We start from the raw sequence: 26117 nt of genomic DNA, 5'->3' as shown, positions 1-26117 counted from the left end.
GCAACTCTGGGCTCTGTTTCCCAACTCCCAGGGTTTGTTGTTTACTTGTATAGTGACTTGGCTGGACTTTTTCTTTGAAGTCTGTTTCTCCCACAGTGTGCAGCCTCCAGTGTCACTTCTCAGAGGGAACAGTCTTGGGCATGCCCACAGTCACCCTGGAATGACAGAGCTCTCTTGGTTTATTTTCTTGATTGCCCTAATAAGCCTGCCTTTGTAGTATCTCACCCAGCTGTTAGCCTCCACTAATTGCAGGCTAGTTGCTCTATTTTTATTTTTCTCACAGTTCCCCAGACATAAATTCCTCCAGTGATCTAATTAGGTTTGTGTTCCCTTGTCTTTGCGGCTAGTCTTAGGTGTTTGTTTTGACTTCAGGAGGGTTCTTCTTAGCTGATTCTTCCCCAAATACTCTCTGTTAACTTCCAGCTGTCCCATAGTTTAACTTGTTATTCCCATGAAGCTACCAGCTTCATTGTCATTGCTTACATCCAAAATCTCCATTTTTTTAAATTTATATTTTTTAATTAATTGATTTATTTTAATTGGAGGCTAATTACTTTACATTATTGTAGTGGTTTCTGCCATACATTGACATGAATCAGCCATGGGTGTACAACAGTGTTTTTGACAGCACCCTTAGGCTTGAACTTGCCCATACTCTGTTCCAAATAAAGTCTGAACTCTCAGGGAAGATCTGTTCCTAAGGCTTGCCTTTCCCCCTGGGAACAATCTATGAACCACTGCTCTTGTGCTGTGGATACGGGCAGAGAAGTGCTTCTCTTAGAGTGACACCCTTGCTCTGCCATTGGAGTGCTGGGTAACCCTAGTCTTCTTGACTTGCCCCCTCCCAGTGTGGAACCTCTGCTCTATGAGTTATGTCAGGGCAGGGGCACTCACAGCCCAGGGTTCTTGTCCTGCCTCCTGTGGTAGAGCTTCAGCCCTCTGTGTGTGTCAGGGGGCTTGGTAGAGGGAGGAGCCCTCACACCTACCATCTATGCCATGCTCGAATAGAGCTTCTGCCTCACGGACCTGGGAATGGGGTGAGACAGGAGGAGAAATGCTGATGAGTTGCCCCTCGTGGGGAGAAATCCTAGCTTTTGAATGGGACCTGAGGGAAAAGAGAGCTCCCAGGCTTTATTTGCCAGAAGTAGAGCTGCCATTTCACTGGAACTGAAGGATTAAGTAGATCGTGGCTCAAATGCCTGAGACTCTCACTGTTCTCACTGAGAGTTCATTGATTTTCTTGTATAAATGTTTCTCCATTTGCTGTATGCCCTTAGGACAGTCACAGTTTTCATAGACTTTGAATTGTTTTTGTTTGTTTTTTCTAATTTTTACCAGGTGTGATGGTTTTATTGGAGAGACATTGTGGGGAGGACCTCACACTGTGATTTTGGAAATGTCCACCTCTCATTTGTTTTTACTCTCAGATCATACCCTTCATTTAGGTGTTTGCAAACTATAGCCTGTGCATCAAATCTGGCCTGTTTTTCTATATAAAGTTTTGCTGAAACACAATCATGCCCATTCATTTATCTGTTTGTGTCTGACGTGCACACCCCTTTGCTCAGTCTTGTCCGACTCTTTGCAACTCGATGGATTGTAGCCCACCAGGCTCCTTTGTCCATGGGATTTCCAGGCAAGAAACTGGAGTGGGTTGCCATTTTCTCCTCCAGGGTATCTTCTCTAACCAGGAATCAAACCAGCATCTCCTGCTTGGCAGGTGGACTCTTTACCACTGAGCCACCTGGGAAACCCTTATATCTGCCAGAGTTGAGTACAGTCTTTTATTTCTTCAAGATGTAAGTGCTTATGTAGTAAATATGAGTTGTCAAAAATATCAACTATAATTAAAATTTGATTTGTATTAAAGCCATAATTAGCAATTTTGTAATATAAACATGATATTTTTTTCTTTTCCCAACATTTTCAGATCTGGTAGCTCAGCGAGGCGAAAGATTGGAATTGTTAATAGATAAAACAGAAAATCTTGTGGATTCGGTAAGTATGGGATATGATAGTACTGTAAAGTAGAAATACTGTGGTTAATGGATAAAATAATAGGGAAATGTCTTAAAATCGATACTTTAGTGGAGTTTTTTTTTTCCTTTCTAACCCCTGTTACATGATTACTTTGTGATGATGAGGATAACACAGGCATAGAAAAACCCACAACTCATTAATAGCCATTAAGGAAGCTTTTGTTTGGAAAATATACTCAGTGTAAAAGAACAGTTTTTTTTTTTTTTTTTAAAGCTTGGATTGGTGCCTACATAACTTAGCACTTCAGCTGCATAGAAGTATACATTTTGTAACACACAGAACAAAAGTACAGGCCACTTGTGACCCATGATGAATGCTGAAAACCAGACAGTAAAGTCACTTTCTTGCTTACCATGAGAGCTTGACTTTTCTTTGTATTAAGCAAGAGGCAGAGACTGACATGTCCCTGTAAACTACTCTTGCTGCAATTAATGTGTGTCTCTGCATTTTCCATTTGGTTAGCAGATGAAAGTTTTGAAGAAGGATGATAGATATAGAAGGAGTGAATAGATAATGAATAGAAGGAGGGCAGAGATCAGTCACAGTTTGGATCTGCAAATTTACATGAAGAGTAGAAGTCTTGTTCATTCTTACTGACAGCTAGATTGTAGTGGTTTACAGCACAAGCTCTAGAGTCTGTTGCCTGAGACTGAATCCCATCTCTGCCACTCACTAGTTTTGTGACTTTAGGCAAGTTACTTAACCTCTCTGTGCCTCCAATCATTGTATAGAAAATGGAGATGTATCTTTTTCATAGTATTTTGAGGGTTAAAGCACACAATGCATGCAAAGTCCCTAACAGTGTCATATATATAGTAAGAGCTATTTAAAGGTTTATTGTTATTGTTAATTTTACAGGGACATCTATTAACAGTGGATCTTAGGAGAATAGTGCGGTCTTTAGCCAAAGTACATGGAAATTGAAGGAAGGGTGCCACCATGCAGGAAGTCAAAACACCAGGGTTCTATAATGTCTCACTTTGTAAACCATTGCTTGGGGACAAAGAGGGAAGACACGTTATCTGATTGTAAATCTGCTGGCAGATTTTTTGGTACTTCCAGTCCATCGGACACGACTGAGTGACTGTCACTCACTTACTCAGTCCATCTCTTAATTATTCTTGATCCCTGGTTGTTATTATTTAGTCACCCAGTTGTGTCTGATTCTTTGCGACCCTATGGTCTATTGCCCCACCAGGCTCCTCTGTCCATGGGATTTCCCAGACAAGAATACTGGAGTGGGTTGCCATTTCCTTTTCCAGGAGATATTCCTGACCCAGGGATCAAACTGGTGTCTCATGCATTGGTGAGCAGATACTTTACCACTGAGCCACTTGGGAAGCCCCCTTAATCCCTGGAAATGACCTTTTTTAGCCATAGTGGCCTGTGTTTGACCAGTACTAATAGAGTGCACTTTTCCGGGAAAAAAAAAAAGCCTTCTTAATTTTGTTGACTAAATGACTCAGAATAATAAAAGGTATTAATTAACTAACTGCTGCCTCTTTTTATGGAAGAATAACAAATACAGCAAAGTACAGCAAGTGTACTATTAATAAATGTGCAGCTCAGTTATTTTATATATATATATATATATATATATATATGTTTGTACCTCTGTAACAGGCTTCCCTTTTCATACTGTTCATGGAGTTCTCATACTGTTCATGGTGATGGAATTCCAGTTCAGCTATTTCAAATCCTAAAAGATGATGCTGTTAAAGTGCTGCACTCAATATGCCAGCAAATTTGGAAAATTCAGCAGTGGCCACAGGACTAGAAAAGGTCAGTTTTCACTCCAATCCCAAAGAAAGGCAATGCCAAAGAATGTTCAGACCACTGCACAATTGCACTCACCTCACACACTAGCAGAATAATGCTCAAAATTCTCCAAGCCGGGCTTCAACAGTACGTGAACCGTGAACTTCCAGATGTTCAAGCTGGGTTTAGAAAAGGCAGAGGAACTAGAGGTCAAATTGCCAACATCCGTTGGATCATCAAAAAAGCAAGAGAGTTCCAGAAAAACATCTACTTCTGATTTATTGACTACACCAAAGCCTTTGTGTAGATCACAGCAAACTATGGAAAATTCTTCAAGAGATGGAAATACCAAACCACCTGACCTGCCTCCTGAGATCTGAAATCTGTATGCAGGTCAAGAAGCAACATTTAGAACTGGACATGGAACAAAAGACTGGTTCCAAATTGGGAAAGGAGTACATCGAGGCTGCATATCATCACCCTGCTTATTTAACTTCTATTCAGAGTATATCAGGTGAAATGCCGGCCTGGATGAAGCACAGTTGGAATCAAGATTGCCGAGAGAAATATCAGTAACCTCAGATATGCAGATAACACGACCCTTATGGTAGAAAGTAAAGAACTAAAGAGCCTCTTGATGAAAGTGAAATAGGAGAGTGAAAAAGTTGGCTTAAAACTCAACATTCAGAAAACGAAGATCATGGCATCTGGTCCCAGCACTTCATGGCAAATAGATGGGGAAACAATGGAAACAGTGACAGACTTTATTTTATTGGGCTCCAAAATCACTTCAGGTGGTGACTGCAACCATGAAATTAAAAGACAGTTGCTCCTTGGAAGAAAAGCTATGACCAACCTAGACAGCATATTAAAAAGCAGAGACATTACTTTGCTGACAAAGGTCCATCTTGTCAAAGCTATGGTTTTCCAGTAGTCATGTGTGAATGTGAGAGTTGGAGGATAAAGAAAGCTGAGTGCCAAAGTATTGATGTTTTTAAACTGTGGTGTTGGAGAAGACTCTTGAGAATCCCTTAGACGGCAAGGAGATCCATCCAGTCCATCCTAAAGGAAATCAGTCCTGGGTGTTCATTGGAAGGACTGATGCTGAAGCTGAAGCTACAATACTTTGGCCACCTGATGTGAAGAACTGACTGATTTGAAAAGACCCTGATTCTGGGTAAGATTGAGGGCTGGACAAGAAGGGGAAGACAGAGGATAAGATGGTTGGCTGGCATCACCGAGTCAGTGGATATGAGTTTGCATAAGCTCTGGAAGTTGATAATGGACAGAGAAGCCTGGCTTGCTGCAGTCCATAGTCGGACACGACTGAGCTGAGCTGAACTGAACAGGATTCACAGGTGGCTCAGTGATAAAGAATCCACCTGCAATGTAGGAAACACAAATTCGATCCCAGGGTAGGGAAGATCCCCTGGAGAAGGAAATGGCAACCCATTCCAGTTTTCTTGCCTGGAAAATCCCATAGACAGAAGAACCTTGCAGTTTCATGGGGCCGCAAAGGAGTCAGACACAACTTAGCAACTAAACAACAACAACATACCCATGTAAATACCACCTGTATTACGCTGTGCTTAGTTGCTCAAGTGTGTCCGACTCTTTGTGACACCATGGACTGCAGCCCACCAGGCTCCTCTGTCCTTGGTGATTCTCTAGGCCAGAATACTGGAGTGGGTAGCCTTTCCCTTTTCCAGCGGATCTTTCCAACCCAGGGATCAAACCCAGGTCTCCCTCATTGCAGGCGGATTCTTTACTGACTGGGCCACCAGGGAATCCCAAATACCACCTAGATCAAGACATACATTAAGATATAAAACACTATCAACACCTCAGAAAACTGCCTCATGCCTCTTCCAGTTAACAGTCCCTAACAGGTCATTTTTATGACTTATGTCACCCTAGATAGTGTTTTTTTCCTGTTCTTAGAATGTATAGAAAAATGGAATCATATGTTATATATTCTTTTCTGTCTGGCCTCTTTCACTCACCAGTATGCCTATGAGATTTGTCCATGTTGTTGAGTGTAGCAATAATTTATTATTTTTATTTTTTGTCCTGCATATTCCATTGTATAAATCTACAAACCACAGTTGGTTTATCCATTCTTCTCTTTGGGCTTTAATTCTGTATTCTTTATTTTATTCCATAGTCTGTCTGTCTGCCTTTATGCCAGTACCACACTGTATTGCTAACTGAGCTTTATAGAATTCCCTAAGTTCTTCACGATGTTCTTCTCCAGGATTGTCTTCACCATTTTAGGTCCTTTGCATTTCCATTTATGTTTCAGAATAAGCCTGTTATTTTCCATCCTTTTATTTTTTTTTAAATGTGTCTTTGTGATTGCATTTAATAAGTCAATTTAGGGAAATTTGGGAATCTTGACAGCCTTGAGTCTTCCTATGCATAAACCTGGTATATCTCTGCTTTGCATAGAATTTCTTTAATTTTTCTTAAGAGTGTTTTTTAGTTTTTTGTATACAAGTCTTGCACATACTTTGTGAAATTTACCTTTGAGAATTTCATGGTTTTTGTTCTATTGTAAATTTAAAATTTTGTTTTCAATATTTATTCTCATATATAGAAATGAAGTTGATTTTTATATATTGACCTGGTTTGTATCCTGCAACTTTGCAAAATTCACTTATTCTACTAGCGTTTTTGGTAGATGCTTGCTTTTTATTTCTTTTCCTTGTTTTATTACACTGACTAGAACCTACATGATAGTGAAGACAAGTCATAAGAATAGACATTCTTGCATGGAGCACATCTTGTGGGGAAATATTCAGTATTTTCAGTTATGTTGTTGTAGATTTTTTTATAGGTACACTTTATCAGATGAAAGAAGTTCTTTCAATTCCTCATTTGAAGGTTATTCATGAATTTTATCAAATATTTTTTCTCTATTTACTTAGAGAATTATATAGTTTTTCTCTTTTATTCAGTTAATATTACTGAACTTAACTTACTAAATTAATATTTATTTCTGAATGTTAAACCAGCCTTGCATTCCTGCAAGGTCATGATCCATTATCCTTTTTATATAATATCTTACTGGATTTGCTGTTGACCTATTCAGGAATTTTGCATCTTTGTTCATGAGGGACGTTGGTGTGTCATTTACTTTTATTTTGGAGCTTTGGTATCAAAGATATGCTGGCCCCAACAAACAGGTTGAAAAGTGTTACCTGCATCTCTCTGTTCTCCAAAAGAGTTTTTTGCTAGTACTATTGAAATTATCTATTCCTTAGTTATTTGGAAGAATTCACCAGTGAGGCAGTCCCAGCCTGGAGTTTTCTGTGTGGGAAGATTTTAAATCTACCATGTTACTATTTGTTTCCTGTTGTACCATCTGTTCTTTCTTCCCCTCACCTCTTTCTGTTGTTTTCTTTGTTTAAGCAGTTGATTATCTTTTAAAGAGATTTAAATAGTTAAAAAAACATCATTTCTGTTTACGCATGTAGTTAATATTTCTGGTAACTTGCTTCATTTTTTCCTGTAGGTCCAGATTTCTGTCTGGTGACATTTTCTTTCAGCTTATAGGACATCTTTTAAAATTTCTTGCATTGTAGGTCTGCTAATAATGAATTCTTTCAGTATTTGTATATCTGAAGTCTTTCATTTTCTTTTTTTAAAAGATATTTTCACAGAATAGAATTTTGCATTAATTTTTTCATTCAATATTTTAAAGATATTTCATCGCTGTCTTTTATGTTGTTTCTGACAAAAATTCCATTGATGCTTTTGCATATATAATGTGTCTTTTTCCCTCTCTGGGTGCTTTTAACATTTTTCTATCATTGGTTTTAAGATATTTCATTATAATATACTTTAGTGTAGTTTTCTTCATGTTTATTCAGCTTTCAGTTTGTTGAAGTGTGAGTTTGTAGATTTTAATCAAATTTTGAAAATAGTCAGCTATTGTTTCTTCAGATATTTTTTTTGTCCTTCTTTCCTTCTAGTAGTCCAACTATATGTACATTAAACCATTTGAAGTTGTCCCACAACTCACTAATGCTCTGTTCATTATTTTTTGGTCTTTTTTCTTTCTGTGTTTCATTTAGGATAGTTTCTGTTACTATGTCTTTGAGTTTACTTGTCTTTTTCTTCTGCAGTTTATAATCTGTTACTCCCATTTTATGTATTTTTCATCTCTACAGGGATCTTTTTTATATCTTTTGTGTTATCTCCTTAAACATTTGCAAGCTTTCCTTTATGTTCTTGAATATATAAAGTGTGCTTATAATTGAAATGTTTATTCCATTTACATGTAATGTAAATATTGTAAGAGTTGGGTTTAAGTAAGCTATGTTGTGCTTTGGTTTTTATTTGCTCCATCTTCTTTGTTCCTCTTTTTTATTTTTTTATTCACGTATTTAAAAAATTGTTTCATTTTATCACCTCTTGATTCTTTAACAGCTTTTTAAATTTATTTATTTATAAATAAACCACAGACCATACAGTTAACCCATTTAAAGTATACAGTTCATTGGGCTTTGGCATATTATATTTTTCTAATTTTGAAATATATATAATAAATTTCCCATTTAACCAGTTTAGTGTATAATTCAGTGACATTAATTATATTTACAGTGTTGCACAACCATCATAGCTATCAATGTACAAAACTTTGTCATTGTTCCAAACAGAAATTCTGCAACTGTTAACCAATTACTTCCCATTCCTACTCTCCTCAGCCCCTGATAACCTCTTATCTACTTTTTGTCTATGAATTTCCTTTTCTAGATACCTATAATTGGAATCCTATAGTTATTTGTCCTTCTGTGCCTTGCTTATTTCACTTAGCATCATATTTTCAAGTTTCATCCGTGTTGTTGCATGTATCAGAACTTAATTTCTTTTTATGCCTGAATAATATTCCATCATATGGATATACCACTTTTTTTATTCATTCATCTGTTGATTGACCATTGAGTTATTTCCATCTTTGGGCTCTTGTGAATTATGCTTCTATGAACACTGGCATTACAAGTATTCATTCAAGTCCCTGCTTTCAGTTACTTTGGGTATTTATGGGGTAGTGGAATTGTTGGATCATATGGTAATCCTGTGTTTAGCTTTTTGAGGGACTACCAAACATTTTTTCTTAACTACTGCACCATTTTATAGTCCCACTATATGTATATGTATATGTATATGTATACATATATGTCCACTATATATATATGTACAAGGATACCAGTTTTTCCACATCTTCACCAACACTTGTTATTTTCCATATTTTTATTATAGCCATGCTCATTGGTATGAAGTGGGATCATTGTGGTTTTGATTTTCATTTCCCTAATGATTAATGGGGCTTCCCATGGTGGATCAACAGTAAAGAATCCACCTGAAATGCAGGAGACACAGGTTTGATCCCTGGGTTGTGAAGATCCCTTGGAGAGGGAAGTGGCAACCCACTCTAGTATTCTTGCCTGGGAAATCCCATGGACAGAGAGGAGCCTGGCAGGCTACAGTTCATGGGGACACAAAGAGTTGGACAGGATTTGGCAACTGAAACAACAACAATGAGTAGTGATGTTAATCATCTTGCCATGTGCTTATTTGTTGTTGTATAGTCACAGAGTCGTGTCTGACTCTTTGACCCCGTGGACTGCATCATGCCAGGCTTCTCTGTCCTTCACTATCTCCCAGAGTTTGTTTAAACTCATGTCCATTGGGTCCGTGATGCCATCCAACCATCTTATCCTGTGTCACTACCCTTCTCCTTTTGCCTTCAATCTTTCCTAGCATCAGAGTCTCTTTCATTGAGTTGGCTCTTTGCATCAGGCAGCCAAAGTAAGGAGCTTCAGCTTCAGCATCCATCCTTTCATTGAATATTCAGGACTGATTTCCTTTAGGATGGACTGATTTGATCTCCTTGCAGTCCAAGGGACTCTCAAGAGTCTTCTCCAGCACCACAATTTGAAAGCATTAGTTCTTTGGCACTCAGCCTTCCTTATGGTTCAACTCTCACATCCATACCTGACTACTGGAAAAACCATAGCTTTGACTATACAAACCTTTGTTGGCAAAGCGATGTCCCTGCTTCTTAATATGCTGTCAGATTTGTCATAGCTTTCCTTCCAAAGAGCAGGTCTCTTTTAAGTTCATGTCTGCAGTCACCATCCGCAATGATTTTAGAGCCCAAGAAAATAAAATCTATCACTGTTTCCCCTTCTAGTAGGTTGGTGCAGAAGTAATTATGGTTTTACATTGTTGCACTTTGCTGAATACATTCTTAAGTAAATGTGGTTATGTTATACATCAGTTTAATGCACACTTCTCGCTTTGTTTGTTTGTTTGTTTGTTTTTGCTAATGACTTATTGCTGTTTATTTTATATTTATTTTAGTCTAGGGAAATGATGTTGAACAAAAAGCAAATTCGAGCAATTTTCTTATTTGAGTTCAAAATGAGTCATAAAGCAGCAGTGACAACTCACAACATCAACAATGCATTTGGCCCAGGAACTGCTAATGAACATACAATACAGTGGTGGTTCAAGTAGTTTTGCAGAGGAGACAAGAGCCTTGAAGCTGAGGAGCACAGTGGCTGGCTATATTGGAAGTTGACGACCAATTGAGAGCATTGTTGAAGCTGATGCTCTTAAAACACCACAAGAGGTTGCCCAAGAACTCAGCATCAACCATTTTATGGTCATTTGGCATTTGAGGCAAATTGGAAAGGTGAAAAAGTTTGATAAGTAGGTGCCTTATCAAATGAACTGCCCACAAATCAAAAAAATCATTGTTTTGAAGTGTAGTCTTCTCTTATTCTGTACTACAACAATGAACCATTTCTTGATTGGATTGTGACATGCAATGAAAAATGGATTTTTACAACAACTGGCGATGGCCATCTCAGTGGTTGGACCTAGAAGAAGCTCCAAAGCACTTCCCAAAGCCAAACTTGCTCCAAAAAAAGGTCTTGGTCACTGTTTGGTGGTCTGCTGCCTGTCTGATCTACTACAACTTTCTGAATCCCAAGAAAACTGTTACATCTGAGAAGTATGCTCAGCAAATCGATGAAATGCACTAAAATTGGCAACTCTTGCACCCAGCATTGGTCAACAGGATGGGCCCGATTCTTCTTCATGACAGTGTACGTCACACAATCAGTGTTTCAAAAATTGAATGAACTGGGCTATGAAGCTTTGCCTCATCAATCATATTCAACACCTGACCTCTTACCAAAAGACTGCCAGTTCTTCAAGCATCTTGACAACTTTTTGCAAGGAAAATGCTTCCACAACCAGCAGGAGGCAGAAAATACTTCCCAAGAATTCAGCGAATCCCAAAGCATGGATTTTTATGCCACAGGAATAAACAAACTTATTTCACACTGGCAAAAATGTGTTGATTGTAATGGTTCCTGTTTTATTAATAAAAATGTGTTTGAGCCTAGTTATAATGATTTAAAATTCACAGTCTGAAACTGCAGTTACTTTTTTACCAGGCTAATATTTGCCATGAAGTGATGGGACCAGAAGCCATGATCTTAGGTTTTGGAATGTTGAATTTTAAGCCAGCCTTTTCACTCTCCTCTTTTACCCTCATCAAGAGGTTCTTTAGTTCCTCTTCCCTTTCTGCTATTAGATTGGAATCATCTATATATTTGATGTCATTGATATTTCCCCCAGCAGTTTTGATTCCAGTTTGTGATTCATCTAGCCTGACATTTTGCTTGATGTATTCTGCATACAAGTTAAAGAAGCAGGGTGACAATATACGACCTTCACATACTTCTTTCCCAATTTGAATACTGGAGTGGATAGCCATTCCCTTCTCCAGGGCATCTTCCCAACTCCAGTGATCTTCCTGGGTCACTGCATTGCAGGCAGATTGTTTACCATCTGAACCATCAGGGAAGCTATGTGCTTATTGGCTATTGTTGTATTTTCTTTGGAGAAATTAGTCAAGTCCTTCGCCCAATTTTAGGGCATCATCAGCTGCTAATGGAATCATCATCATGGAGTGGATAGGCCATAGGCTTGTCAGCTTGCCCTTGTCATTTTCTCAGGTTTTTTTTTTTTCTTTATTCTTTTTCTTTTCTACTTATACCCACCCCCACCTATCTCCACGGAAAGCTTTGGTAAGGTGTAACAATTGTTCTGTTTAGTTGAACTGGTTTTAAGTAGGTGATTTATTAGTGTTTGAATATTAACCTGAGGCTTGTGGAGAAATCTTCAATGCATTGAATCACTTAACTATATTAGTTTTATTGCTCACTGGTGGTGGTGGTGTAGTCACTAAGTCATGTCCGACTCTGTGACCCCATGGTCTGTGGCCTGCCAGGCTCCTCTGTCTGTGGGACTCTGCATGCAAGAATACTAGAGTGGGTTGCTGTTTCCTCCTCTAGGGGATCTTCCTGACCCAGGGATCGAACCCATGTCTCTTGCGTCTCCTGCATTGCAGGCAGATACTTTCCTGACTGAGCCATCAGGGAAGCTCATTGCTCACTACTTTTTCTTCATATTATCTTCTTCCTCCTTGGATTCTTTATTGTGACTTTGTTTGTGAGTAATTGTAAAGAGTTTAGGCAACTTAGAAGTGTTCACCAACTATATACAGTTTAGAGGCCACAGTCCCCAAACAGCCCTCAATTCTGACACCAAGTGCAAGTTTGTTAATTCCCCAAGCCACTCTCAGGTTTGATAACTCACTAGAAGGACTTCGTGAAAACTATTATACCTACCGTTATGGTTTTTTACAGGCAAATGTTACAGATTAAGCTCAACCAAGAGCAGAAGCACATTGGGGTGGAGTTCAGGGGAGGTACCAAACCCAGAGTTTCTGTTGTTCTCTCCCTGTGGGCTTGTTACTCTCCCAGCATAGATGAGTGATGACATTGTCAACAAAAAAATAATCCATTGATCAAAGAAATTGGAAATTTTATTTGAGCCAAATTTGAGGATTATAACCTGGGAACAGCATCTCAGAAAGCTCTAAGAACTGTTCTGCCCATTGGAAGTCAAGGCACAATTCTATCAATTTTTTGAGACAGAGGGCTGGACATTAAATGACTTATTGTTGACAGTTTACACAATCCAGATTGTGGCCCATTACAAGATTAAGAAAGAATGTTATCTTTAAGTTGTCTTGTTGGTTCTGGTAGAATGTTGGTCTTTATGGTTGAGCAGGTATTTTGGTTATAGAGAAGATTTGGTCGATGCCTAATGCAGATATACAATGCACAGTGAGGGAAGGGAAGAAGCCAAAGGATAGAGAAAATGTTTTATATTTAAATTTTTCCTATCTTGCCATCAAATAAATTTATTTTGCAACATATGCAGAGTATTGTACAACATGGAAGATTGCCCAGGCTTCATTGCTCAGTTTTGTTGTTGTTTTTATTGAAGCATAGTTGATTTATATACAGTGTTATGCTAGTTTCTGGTATACAGCAAAGTGATTCAGTTATGCATATATGTGTATATACATGTGTTCTTTTTCATGTCCTTTTCCATTGTGGTTTAATTATAGAATATTGAATATAGTTCCCTGTGCTACAGTAGGACTTTGTTGTTTAATTTTTCATTGCAATTTCATTACATAAGCATGATTGACTTATGATTGCCTACTTGCTTAATCTCAGTCTACAGTCTAAGCTCCTCTAGGTCTGACCTAAACCCCTATCCTAAATCATACAGTTGGTCTTCCTGGAGTGACTAGTCCCTGCACTAAACTACAGTTACTATTTGGCGGGCACATGGTTCCCATGCAAGAAAAGGTTGTCTTTCAGGAGCTGAGGGCAAAGGTCAGATCCCTTTTCAGGCACGGTTAAATTCTTTGCAGTACAGTTGGTAGGCATTTGGGTTGTTTCCAGTTTTGAAATAAAACAAATAATGCAATTGGAAACATTTCTGTATATGTCTTTAGCTGAACTTGTACATACCTCTCTGTTGGGTATATATCTAGGAGTGGAACTTCTGAACTATTAGTGTTTATTGTTTGTTTGAAACTGCATGTGTCCTGGTGGGAATGGTTCGGTATATATTAAGAAATTGATGCTGCAAAAGAAAATGGATAACTGAAGGAGTGAAGTTCTTTGGGTTTGGGCCCTCATATGAGTAAATACATAACTTCCTGGGGGAATTAAACAGTTCTTATGGTTCACAATAGCAGGATTAAATGGGGCAGAATAGGCAAATGTGTTTCCAGCCAACTGGCTCATAAAGAAACTTTCTTACTGGAAGCATAAGGAGAAAAAGGCTTTTCTGCTAGCAGGGAGAACTAGTGGTCATCGTTACATGTACTGCTACAGTGCAGAAGAAAAAGGAGGGAACCCTTTGCAATGGGCTTACTGCTTACCATGTATATGGCAGAGTCCTGCTTTGGGAATCTAGAGATTACAAATGGCCAGTCTACATGTGAAGAGAGGGAAGGTGTAAAGAACAGTGGAAGAGAATTAATGAAAGTAAAAGTTTTGCAGATATTATTGCAAATCCGTCATGTAGTCATTGCCAGGGATCAAACAATTCATGCCTTTTTTTTTTTTTTCCTAGTCTGTCACCTTCAAAACAACCAGCAGAAATCTTGCCCGAGCCATGTGCATGAAGAATCTCAAGCTCACTATCATCATCATCATCATATCAGTTGTAAGTTTTGTCCTTTAGTGATTTTTATCTTTCAGTCTCTAAGAAATTAGGTGTTGGAATTCTTTCTCAATGATTAGCACTCTGAAATGAGCTACGTATAACTTTTAATGCTGAAATATATGACTATGCATTTACTTTCCTCTGAAGTTACTATGATATTCCTGGTTATTTCATGGTTTTCTCACTATTAAAATGGGCTTCTTTTCAAATTACGTTTTCTAGTTGAGTCCATATTCTCTCTTTTCTAGTTAATTCTATCATCTGTTTCTGTTTTTTCTTTTCTAATTCATCTTTTTGTTTCTGGCAACCTTGTATAAGTTTTATTAGTTGTAATAGTTTGTCAGTTGATTCTTCTGTGTGCTGTAGATTAGGAGTCAGCAAATGTTCTGTGAGGTCCAGGCTTTGCAGGTCGCATATTGTCTGTGTCACATATTCTTTTTTTTAAAAAAATGTTGAAAGTTATAAAAACCATTCTTAGCTCACAGGTGAAGGCTATAGTTTACTGACTCCTGCTGTAGGTTAATTATCTTAGGTTAATTAATTAGGTTAATGCCATCTGTTAATAATCTTAACCTTATCATATATATATATATATGGCATTTACTAACAGTGTTGAATAATTACAGTATCACTGAGAATTTTTATTTAGTTCCTGGTTTTAATTGGGATGCTTCTAATATTTATGAGTGATATTTACTATGAATTCTTATTAGACTTTCATTGTGAAGTGAAAGAACCTTTTATTTCTAGAGTACTAAAAGTTTTTGTTTTTAATCGGGAATAGGCATTTCAGTTTAAGAAATGATATTTCTCCACCCAATGAATTGATAATAAAACTACATTTACTATTAATATATTGAATGACATTAATGAAAGCAATAATAATTAACTTTTTTTAAATTTCTGGAATAAGTACTAAGAGGTACTTTTTAATGCATGGTGAGTTCCATTTCCTAGTATTTACTTATTATAATGCAATAATTCTCTTGTGTGTAAATATAGTCTATATGCTGTTCTCCTTTTGGAACTCTAATATAAACAGATATTGGATCACTTTGAACTATCCTGCGTGTTTGGTAGCCTTTTTAATATGTTTAAACTCCTTTCTTGTATCACATTCTGGATGAATCATTCAGCTAACTCTTCCAGCTCTGTTTATTCTGCTATCCAGGTCTTAATTTAAAAAATTAATGATTAATGTTAAAATGTTTATTTTTGTAAGTGAAGTGAAAGTCACTCAGTTGTGTCCAACTCTTTGCAACCCCATGGACTATACAGTCCATGAAATTCTCTAGGCCAGAATACTGGAGTGGGTAGCCTTTCCCTTCTCCAGGGAATCTTCTCAACCCAGGGATCAAACCCAGGTCTCCCGCATTGCAGGCAGATTCTTTACCAACTGAGCCACAAGGGAAGCCATGTTTTAAATTTCTAGGGATGCTTATTACGTTTTAACATTTTTTTCATGGGACTTTTATACTTGTTAACAGATATTCTCTCTCCTTGAATTTCTTTGAATATATATTAAAAGATATATCACAGGGAATTAGTTTATGGAATGGCAGGAGCTGGCTAGGCGAGTCCAAAATCCACAGAGCAGGCTGTTATGAAGGTACTCAGTTGGGTTCAACTCTGTGACCCCATGGACGGTAGCCTGCCAGGCTCCTCTGTCCATGGGATTTTCCAGGCAAGAATACTGGGGTGGGTTGCCATTTCCTTCTCCAGGGGATCTTCCTGGCCAAGGGGTTCAACCCAGGTCTCCTGCACTGCAGGCAGACTCTTTACTTTCTGAGCCACCAGAAGGTGGCTATTGAAGGTCTTCCTGCCTTAGACAGCTGGACCTGCCTAACCAAGAACGGCAGCCCTAGATCTATTCATGTTATCCTAGAAATTGTGCCATGGCCTTGCATGTCTTCTTGTTCAGGTTCCATGGTATCCAAGGCTGGCACATTCTTGGTTTCTCAGCTTAGCTTCCTCTTCCTTCCGTGATCTAGGAATTTAGATTGAGTTATAAAAGTAGATAGTTGTTACATTCAGATTATTTTTATTGATTACTGATTATTTTTGTTGATTACTTGTTACATTTGGAGGACTTTGCCACCTCTGACAAAAAGTGCTGTCACCTCAAGTATTGTACTTCAGCTTTAAAAATCCTTTATATTTTACCTGTGGCAAATGTCAGCTTTATATCAAGTTGGAATATCTGTGTTTGTGAATATAATTTGAGCACTTTACTGTATTCATTAATAACCATAATTTTCCCCAGCATTTGTAGAGAAAAAAAATCCACATTTTTTTCTAAGCATGTGAGTAATGAAATCAGTCACTTAAAGATCTTAGAAGGTTATAATTTAAGTCAAAACAGAATGACTAACAATGCAGTGAACCTAAATTTGATAGTAAACCTATTTTTGGAATGTAGTAATGTGAGCAAGCATACACCATTAAAATAGAATAATTTACAATTATAATACCATAATTAAGAAGTGAACACATCTTTAAAGGACTCATGTTTTTGCTGTGTTACTTACAATTGGAATAATTACAATACATCCACTGAAATGTTCATGGCAACATTCTTCCTCATAGGTGGTATAGATACAGAGTCTACTCATGCTTTTTATGATTTTTAATCACCCTAATAATGAAAAATAAATCCATGTGCAAAATCTAAAAATGTACTTAATTATAAAATCATACCTCAAGGGAATTATGTTAATTTGTGATTCTTATGACAATGATGTTATCAGTAGAGTGGCTTATATAGTTCTAGTCTGCTCACTTCCCAGTGAAGAGAAACAACCCCACTGCTCTGTTTACCAATAAAAAAAAAAGAGTGGAATTCAAGTAGATGTGAGTTATATCAGAAAAGATCATTTTAATTCTACTATCTTTGGAAATACTTGATTAGTATGTTGTATTATTATACAACTGCTACTCTGATGGAACCAAAATTTGTTCATTGGTCTTGCCTCTATATATTATTTAGGAGCCTGTGATAGATTCAAGAAAATAAAATTGCCTTCTCCCCCACCCCAGGTATTCATCTATATTATTGTGTCACCTCTCTGTGGTGGATTTACGTGGCCAAGCTGTGTGAAGAAGTAAAAAAAGTTATCATTAACCAAGGATATGAAAGACCAAGGAGTTAAAAGCAATCTGTGTAATTCAGGCCTTTTAATACTGAGAGATGGTGTCTGCCAGTGTCTTCAACCTGCTTCTTTCTTTCTTTTTTGAAATCTTGTCCCATGCCTCCAGGTTTATCTTTGTCCTGTCGACCTGTTTATTTTAGTGCACTTCAGACTGAACCATTTATTGTAGCAGTAGCCTTAAAAAAAGCATTTTGTTTCTTTGGTTTGTAAATTAGTGTCATCCACTTGCAGAAACATTTTGTTTGTAATTGCACAAAGCTATCACCAAGGTAGAAACTACCTGTCTTATGAGCTATCGGCTAAAATTCTGGATGACCTTTGTGCGCACAAAAGTTGAAAAGTTGCTAACATCTCGTCTCAATGTCTTTTGATTTTGAAGGATTTTAGATGCTTGAAAACAATGTTCATGGAGAATTGTTGTTATTTGGGGAATTGTAATGCAATTGTTGGTGTTTCAAGGAACCCAAGCAGGTAAAGTATCGATATTAAACAGTTTATCTCAGTCAAAAGGGGAATGTTTTGCTAGCCTGTTAGAAGCATACAGAATTATCCTTGTCTGCATATTACTAACTTTTAGAAAGAGAGTTTTGATCATTCACAAATTTCGCAGAGCTAGATATCCTCTGTTTCCCTATTGCAGTTGATTTCAGAAAATGGTGGTTTAAATATTGTTGAAGGCTAGGATTTTTTATATATTCCTTTTCCTTTCATGAATGTTTAGGGCAATTGTACAGATAATAGAATGGGCAATAGAGGGCGTGGGTAGGCGCATTCCACTGATTCACCAAAGAAAAAGAAGAAAACTACAGCCAATGTGCTAGCATTTTCGCTTTATGAAGGGAGATAGTGTGGGAGAACTTTTCCAGCCTGGGAAAAGCCCAGGCTGAATATAATCAACAATCAATTCCAGGGTTTGGGTTTAACTGGTGTTGAACAATAGTTTGAATATCCTTTGTGGTTTAGTAAGTTCTTTAACCTACCTAGTTTTGAAGATTATTTTTTGTGTAACTTGAGAGTAGACAGTATGAGATCTAGAAACAATGTAAAGACATTTTAGCTAACATCCATGTAACTGCAGTGTGAAAAAAATTGGAATGTAATCATACTGCTTTGGCTACTCTGGCATCTGTTAGCTAGCGTGTACTTTTGGTGTGTATCTGAAAGGACAACATTTGCTCTATAGATCTAATTGCATTTATTTATCAATAAAGGCCAGTAAATGAAAATTATATTACATTTGACTATTTTCCCAATGAAAGAACAAATTGGTCTGTGAAACCTAGCCACCTGTTTAGCCTAGTTATGTGCCTTGAAGAAAAAAAAAATATATATATATATGTCACATAATCTGGATCCTGCTACCTGTTCTTCCATCTAAACCTTTCAGTTCATGCTGATTACTTTATTTGACATACGTTTTCAACCCACTGGAACCCTTTTCCTTGTGATCGTGTATAGTGGAAATGTTTTTTCAGTTCTTTTGATCAACACTAATGCCTTTTAATTCCATTAGCATTTTGTATTGGAAAGCGTTTGTTCCATGAAAACATTTGGCATTCTTAATAATAATTTCAAAATGCCTTTAATTCAACAAAAAAGACAGAAAGTTCATTTCCCTTTCTTATACACACCTGAATAAAAGTGATGTGCATGTTTTAGGGATAAATTACTTAACCATCTCTTGGTCTATTTATGTATAGGAATGCTTTTTGAAGCACATACCTTATTTTAAATGATGCACAAACTGAAGACCTTAATAAAAATATAAGAGTAACACAATGAGTTGCTTGTTTGAGAATTTCTTCATGGAATCTAATTTCTTCTGATGACATTTTGCCATAGTTTGCGGAATAAAAGTATTTTACTTGTGATGAAAATACATTTAAAAATGTGACCTGGAGACTTAAAGAGCTATAGCACTGTCTCAGGTGTATAAAATTTTCTTCAAAATCAAAAGACACAAAAGTTAAAAAATATGTAGGCCATACTGTAACCAACAAAAAGATCATGAAATGACCACACAGCCTCTACAGCCATCATCCTGAGACCATGGTTGAGACAGAACAGCAAAAGAACCCTAGGGATTGTAATCCATTTCAACTCAACTCTGACTGGTTCTGAAATAGATGACTCAAAGGAAGGCATACAAGGGTGAGAGTGAATAATTTGTTATAGCAAAACAGATTTAGGTAAAGAGAAAAAGAGATAGAATGGCAAATATCAAATGTACAAAAAGCTTGGCCACAGCAAAAGAATAATGGGTCACTTTGGGCCTTTGAATCTTGGTAACTGAAGTAAAGAATGATAGAATATGTTCTAGTACATGATAAGGCAACTCAGAAACAGCCCATGTAGCTTTCCCCAGGCCTCCTCGAGGGAGACACTTAGAGATGGGCTGGGGGAATGCTATTTATTTGTTGTTCAGTTCATTCGCTCAATCGTGTCTGACTCTTTGTGACCCCATGCCTCCCTGTCCATCACCAACTCCCGGAGTTCACTCAAACTCATGTCCATTGAGTTGGTGATGCCATTATTTGTTGTTATGAACAGAAAAAGAAGTGGCACAGGCTAATTATTTCTCTTCAGCCTGTTGGCCACAAGGTCAAATAGTGTCACAATTCATACGTTTCCTTCAGAATAAATGGGCAGGACTTCCATCAGATAATGATTCTTCCTTGTCTAACTCTGCCTTCCCAGCCTCAAGGTGGACATAGAAATTGGGTTGCTTCCCTGGGGTCTTAATGGAAATTTATATAACAACAAAAATAGCAGCTGTAGACCCTCGTGCAATATTTTACATTAGAAGCAGATCTGTTTGGACCCCTTTGTCTTTTATTTTTTAATTTTATTTTCTTTTTAAACTTTACAATATTGTATTGGTTCTGCCATATATCGAAATAAATCCACCACAGGCATACATGTGTTCCCCATCCTGAACCCTCCTCCCTCCTCCCTCCCCATACCATCCCTCTGGGTCGTCCCAGTGCACCAGCCCCAAGCATCCAGTATCGTGCATCGAACCTGGACTGGTGACTCGTTTCATATATGATATTATACATATTTCAGTGCTATTCTCCCAAATCATCTCACCCTCTCCCTCTCCCACAGAGTCCAAAAGACTGTTCTATACATCAGTGTCTCTTTTGCTGTCTTGTATACAGGGTTACTGTTACCATTTTTCTAAATTCCATATATATGCATTAGTATACTGTATTGGTGTTTTTCTTTCTGGCTTACTTCACTCTGTATAATAGGCTCCAGTTTCATCCACCTCATTAGAACTGTCTTTTAAAAAATAATAGGGTAGAGTGGTGATAATAAATGGGGCTGAGTGGTGGTGGTGGTTGACCTATGATTTGGTTTGAATTCAATAAGGAAAACAGCCCAAGACAAGGATGATGGAAATAAGGGGTTTAATACTGAATTCAAGTGTACACGGGTGTATGACAAAGTAGGAAGAGACGGTCTGGAAACCAGGTGCCAGGGGATAAGAGGAAGAGTCCTAAATATTTTCACTTAATGTACTAGTGCTGGTGAACAGTTGGAAAACCTGAGAAGCCCTCCATGTCTGTTTGCCAAAATAGGTGTGTGTGACAAAGACTGTGGCAAAGAAGCGATGGTCTCAGTAAACTTGATGCCAAGTGCCCTATTGTGTCCCCAGTTGGTGAGGAGGGCCAGTAGTCAAGAGGATGAGCTGGATGCAGAATGGAGGAGATTGAGACAAAGCCGGGAGATAAGCCAGGTACCTTAGCATCTTCATGTCTGAGTGCCTTGACCTGCAAAAAATATTGGCCTCCACTTTCCTTCCTTTTTCCAAGTCTCATGTGAGTTCATTTCACTGGCAAAACGGAATTCTAAAAGCGTATAGGGAAAGGAGTTTCAACGAAATTCCTAGCTTCTAGCTAGAACAGCACTGCCAATCTAGCCCAGCCAAGCTCTTCCTGGATTCATTCTAAAGATTGATTCAACTGTTTCATTTTATGGAAAAAGACCATTTGAGAAGTTAAAGCATTCTTTTGGTCATGGTACATTGTACAAGATTATTTTGGATTCGTGTTATTTATTAAACTGATGGATTTGTGTTGTTTATTAAACATCTATATTAAAAATATATTGTGACTTGTTACATCTCTTCCAAAAAGAGGAATGGCTGTGAAAGAAAATTTATATGTGCAGGTTGACACCCTGATTTACCTTTTTAAAATTCATATTCCAAGTTTGGACCAAAATAAGGAAAACTTTAAAAGTCTCATGGGCTTAAGAGGAGGGGAGGTACACACACACACACACACACACACACACACACACACACACATAGAGACATATTAATGGCTGATTCGTGTTGTTGTACAGCAGAAACCAACACAACCTTGTAAAGTGGATATACTCCAATTAAAAGTCTCATGCTCAGATAGAGGGCATTAAATTCAGTAATACCCCTTACAGACTTCACTTCTGGATAAGATGGAGTAACAGTATATTTACCCTCCTGCTTGAAATAACCCAGTAAAGGGATCATTTTTAAGACACTGGACTCCAGGCGATGAAGGGGTAGTGATGTTTCAAAGGGCTGAGCCCAGTTATTGCCCCAGCTTATGTTGAGAGAGTATTCTGGCCACAATAGAATGAGAAGGAACCCAGGGTATTTGGTAGAGTAGTCAGAAGGGTCTTGCATAAACCAGGCTTTCTCAATCTGCACGGTCAATGTTTGGGACTGGATGTTCTTTGAGACTGTCCTGTGCATTGTAGGATGTTCAGTAGCATCCCTAACCTCAAACCACTGGATGCTAGGAGCACACTGTCTCCAATTGTGACAACTAAAAATGTCCCAGTGTTCCTGCTAAGTTGGAGTAGGGGAGCAAAATCAACTTTGGCTAAGAACCACTGGCCTACAAAACTAGCTATTGTTGCTGTTCAGTCACTAAGTCACGTCTGATTCTTTGCAACCCCATGGACTGCAGCATGTCAGCCTCCTTTGTCTTCCACCATCTCTTGGAGTTTGCTCAGATTCAAGTCCATTGAGTGATTGGTTCTATCTAACTAACCATTTCATCCTCTGTTGCCCCCTTTTCCTCCTGCCTTCAATCTTTCCCAGCATCAGGGTCTTTTCCAGTGAGTTGGCTGTTCACATCAGCTGTCCAAAACATTGGCACTTCAGCTTAAGCATCAGTCCTTCCAGTGAATATTCAGGGTTAATTTCCTGTAGGATTGACTGGTTTGATCTCCTTGCTGTCCAGGACTCTCAAGAGTCTTTAGCACCGCAATCTGAAAACATCAGTTCTTCCGTGCTCACCCTTCTTCATGGTCCAACTCTCACATCTGTACCTAACTACTAGAAAAACCATAGCTATGATTATATGGACTTTTGTTGGTAAAGTAATGTCTCTGCTTTTTAATATACTGTCTAGGTTTTCCTTCCAAGGAGCAAGCATCTTTTAAGTTCATGGCTGGAGTCACTGTCTGCCATGATTCTGTAGCCCACGAAAATAAAATTTGTCACTGTTTCTACGTTATCCCCTCATAGTTGCCATGAAGTGATGGGCCCAGATGCCGTGATCTTAGTTTTTTGAAAGTTGTGTTTCAAGCCAAGTTTTTCACTCTCCTCTTTCACTTTCATCAAGAGACTCTTTTTTTTTTTTTTTTTTTTTTTTTTAATTTTATTTTATTTTTAAACTTTACATAACTGTATCCTCTTCCCTTTCTGCCATTAGAGTGGTATCATCTGCATATCTGAGGATGTTGATATTTCTCCCAGCAATCTTGATTCCAACTTGTGATTCATCCAGCCTGGCATTTGCCTGATGTACTCTGCATAGAAGTTAAATAAGCAGGGTGACAACATACAGCCTTGTCATATCCTTTCCCAGTACTGAACCAGTCAGTTATTCCATATCCAATTCTAACTGTTGCTTCTTGACCCATATATAAGTTTCTCAGGAGACAGTTAAGGTGGTCTGGTATCTCTAAGAATTTTCCATAGTGGAAGGGGACATAGGTAAAACTATGACTGATTCATGTTGATGTTTAGTAGAAACCAACAGAATACTGTAAAGTAATTATCTTCCAATTAAAAATAAATTTAAAAATATTTTTCAGTTTGTTGTGATCCCTACAAAGGCTTTAGTGTAGACACTGAAATGTAAGTCGGTTTTTTTTTTCTTTTTTTAACTCCCTTGCTTTCTCCATAATCCAATGAATGTTGGCAAATTGATCTCTGGTTCCTCTGCTTCCTCGAAACCCAGCTTGTACATCTGGAATTTCTTGGTTCACATTCTGCTGAAGCCTGGTTTGAAAGATTTTTAGCATGACTGCCAGCATATGAAATGAGTGCAGTTGTACAGTAGTTTGAACATTCTTTGGCATTTCTCTTCTTTGGGATTGGAATGTAAACTGACCTTTTCCATTCCTGGGGCCATTGCTGAGTTTTCCAAATTTGCTGCTATATTGAGTGCAGCACTTTAAAAGCATCATCTTGTAGGATTTGAAATACCTCAGCTGGAATTCCATCATCTCCAGTAGCTTTGTAGTAGTGCTTCGTAAGGCCCACTTCACACTCTAGAATGTCTGGCTTCAGGTGAGTGATCACACCATGTTTATCTGGGTCATGAAGACCTTTTCTGTATGCTAGTTCTGTGTATTCTTGCCACCTCTTCTCAATCTCTTCTGCTTCTGTTAGGTCCTTATTTACCATTTCTGTCCTTTATCATGCTCATCCTTGCATGAAATACTCCCTTGATATGTCCAGTTTTCTTGAAGAGATCTCTAATCTTTCTCTTTCTATTGTTTCCTCTTTTTTTTTTTTTTTTTTTTTTTTTTTTTTTTTTGCACTGTTCATTGAAGAAGGCCTTCTTGCCATTCCCTGGAACTCTGCATTTAGTTGGGTGTATCTTTCCCTTTCTCCCTTCTGTTTTGCTTTCTTCTTTGCTCAGCTATTTGTAAAGCCTCTTCAGAGAACCATTCTGCCTTCTTGCATTTCACTTTGTGGTTGGTCAGTCATTAAGTCACGTCTGACTGTGACCCCATGGACTGCAGCATGCCAGGCTCCTCTGTCCTCCACTATCTCCTGGAGTTTGCTCAAATTCATGTCCATTGAGGTGATGCCATCTAACCGTCTCATCCTCTGCTGCCCTCTTCTCTGTTTGCCTTCATTTAGATAGACATCACAAAACTTTTGCTTCATTGTGTTTGGGTTTGTTTGGGAGGAGTTAGTCATCATGCACTATCAATACTTCCTTGGAAAGGTTTTTTATTCCCTCAACAAATATCCTAGATAAACCCATTTTCTAGCTAATAAAGGCTGTTGAAGCCTGGCATGCTGCAGTCCATGGGGCCGCAAAGAGTCAGACACGACTGAGTGACTGAACTGAACTGAATAATCATTAGGGCCAGGTAGCCCCTCTGCCTTGTTAGTCCCCAACCCATGAAGACTTTCCTTGAAGTGTTCCTGGCACCCATGAGACCAGTCAACTATTCATGAACCTTGATTCAGGACTGTACGCCCTGTTTCCAAGCACTGCCCCCCGCCATGTCAACTATCAACAATCCCAGTGACCTCCGGCCATGCAAAGAGCAGCTGCAAATACTTCTGATCGTCCCTGGATCCTGATTCCACTGTGTAAGTTACTGGATAATAAACTGATCTATTGATTACCTGGAGCTGCCTGTCTCTGTTTCTGGACCCAGCTTTGGGGGGGGGGGCCTGCCCGAGGGAGGATGGATGTGCACTAGTGGGGGACACTCACTGATGGTCCCCTCGTCTATCCATCTGTCCAAGGCCCAACACCCTGTCCATGTCCATCCCTGTCCCTCTCCAGAACCCTGTGATCTTGTCCCCCACAGGAAATCTTGCTTTCTAGGCTCCAAGTGCCCACACTTCCCCATCTCAACTCCTGCATGGTCCAATTGAGTTTGCGGGTTTCCTGCCTTCCTGGCTGAGGTCTAGCTGGAGACGAGGTGGTTTCCAGTGGTCATGGGGGGGTGCTGGGGGCACTCTGGGTGAAGGCTAGGAAGGAACAGCCTGGATCCCCATGCCCGTGGCTAGGCCTGCTGTTGTCTCCATCCTCCCATAGGGTACCATTTTCACCTCCCCCTGTTGCCTCACTGGCTTGTCTGCTACAGGGTGGTCAGCTCTGCGTTTCAACCACTATTCCCTGACCCTTGCCTCCTCCACAGCCTCCGTCCAGCCTCAGGGCTGACCCAGGCCAATCTCCTGGCTCACATGCTTGCTCTTGGTGTCCTCAATCCACCTGGGCTGACAGGTGATGGCCCCCTCTAGTCACCATGCAATGCTGGCTGACAGGTGATGGCTCCCTCTAGTCACCCAGCTGTGACAGTGCCCCAAACACAGGAGAGGCAGCCCTCCTGCAGAATGTGGGAAGGCCTGACCAACCCCAGAGTGGACAGTGTGGCTTGGGTCACTAGGCAAGGGTAGCTGAGTCCTCACTCCTCAGATCCCATGCCCCCATGGGCCTGCCTTTGCCTCTGCTCTTGTGGGCCAAACAGGGCTGCACAGTCTGTGATCACAGGGGGAGGGATGCAGACACTGGCTCCCCCAAG

The 26117-nt window shown here is 38.8% G+C and overlaps 1 protein-coding gene across 4 annotated transcripts in view; it reads left to right on the top strand.

The window, feature by feature from the left end:
- The window catches only part of VAMP7 (vesicle associated membrane protein 7), an 81495-nt gene extending 62155 nt beyond the window's left edge, over nucleotides 1-19340 (top strand). The window contains exons 6-8 of one of the 4 annotated variants that reach the window (XM_055565538.1): nucleotides 1931-1998; nucleotides 14320-14412; nucleotides 17941-19340. In XM_055565538.1, coding sequence (XP_055421513.1) covers nucleotides 1931-1998; nucleotides 14320-14412; nucleotides 17941-18036 — 257 coding nt within the window. In that variant the 3' untranslated portion in view covers nucleotides 18037-19340. Of the gene's footprint in view, nucleotides 1-1930; nucleotides 1999-10167; nucleotides 11216-14319; nucleotides 14413-17448 lie in introns of those variants that run through there. The other 3 variants (XM_055565539.1, XM_055565542.1, XM_055565540.1) reach the window with 3 other exon arrangements.
- The last annotated feature ends 6777 nt before the right edge of the window (nucleotides 19341-26117 follow it).

This window comes from Bubalus kerabau, chromosome X (assembly GCF_029407905.1).
Source record: "Bubalus kerabau isolate K-KA32 ecotype Philippines breed swamp buffalo chromosome X, PCC_UOA_SB_1v2, whole genome shotgun sequence".
NCBI classification, from domain to species: Eukaryota; Metazoa; Chordata; class Mammalia; order Artiodactyla; family Bovidae; genus Bubalus; species Bubalus kerabau.
Note: the sequence above shows the minus strand (reverse complement) of the source record. Positions and strands in the feature narration are given on the sequence as shown.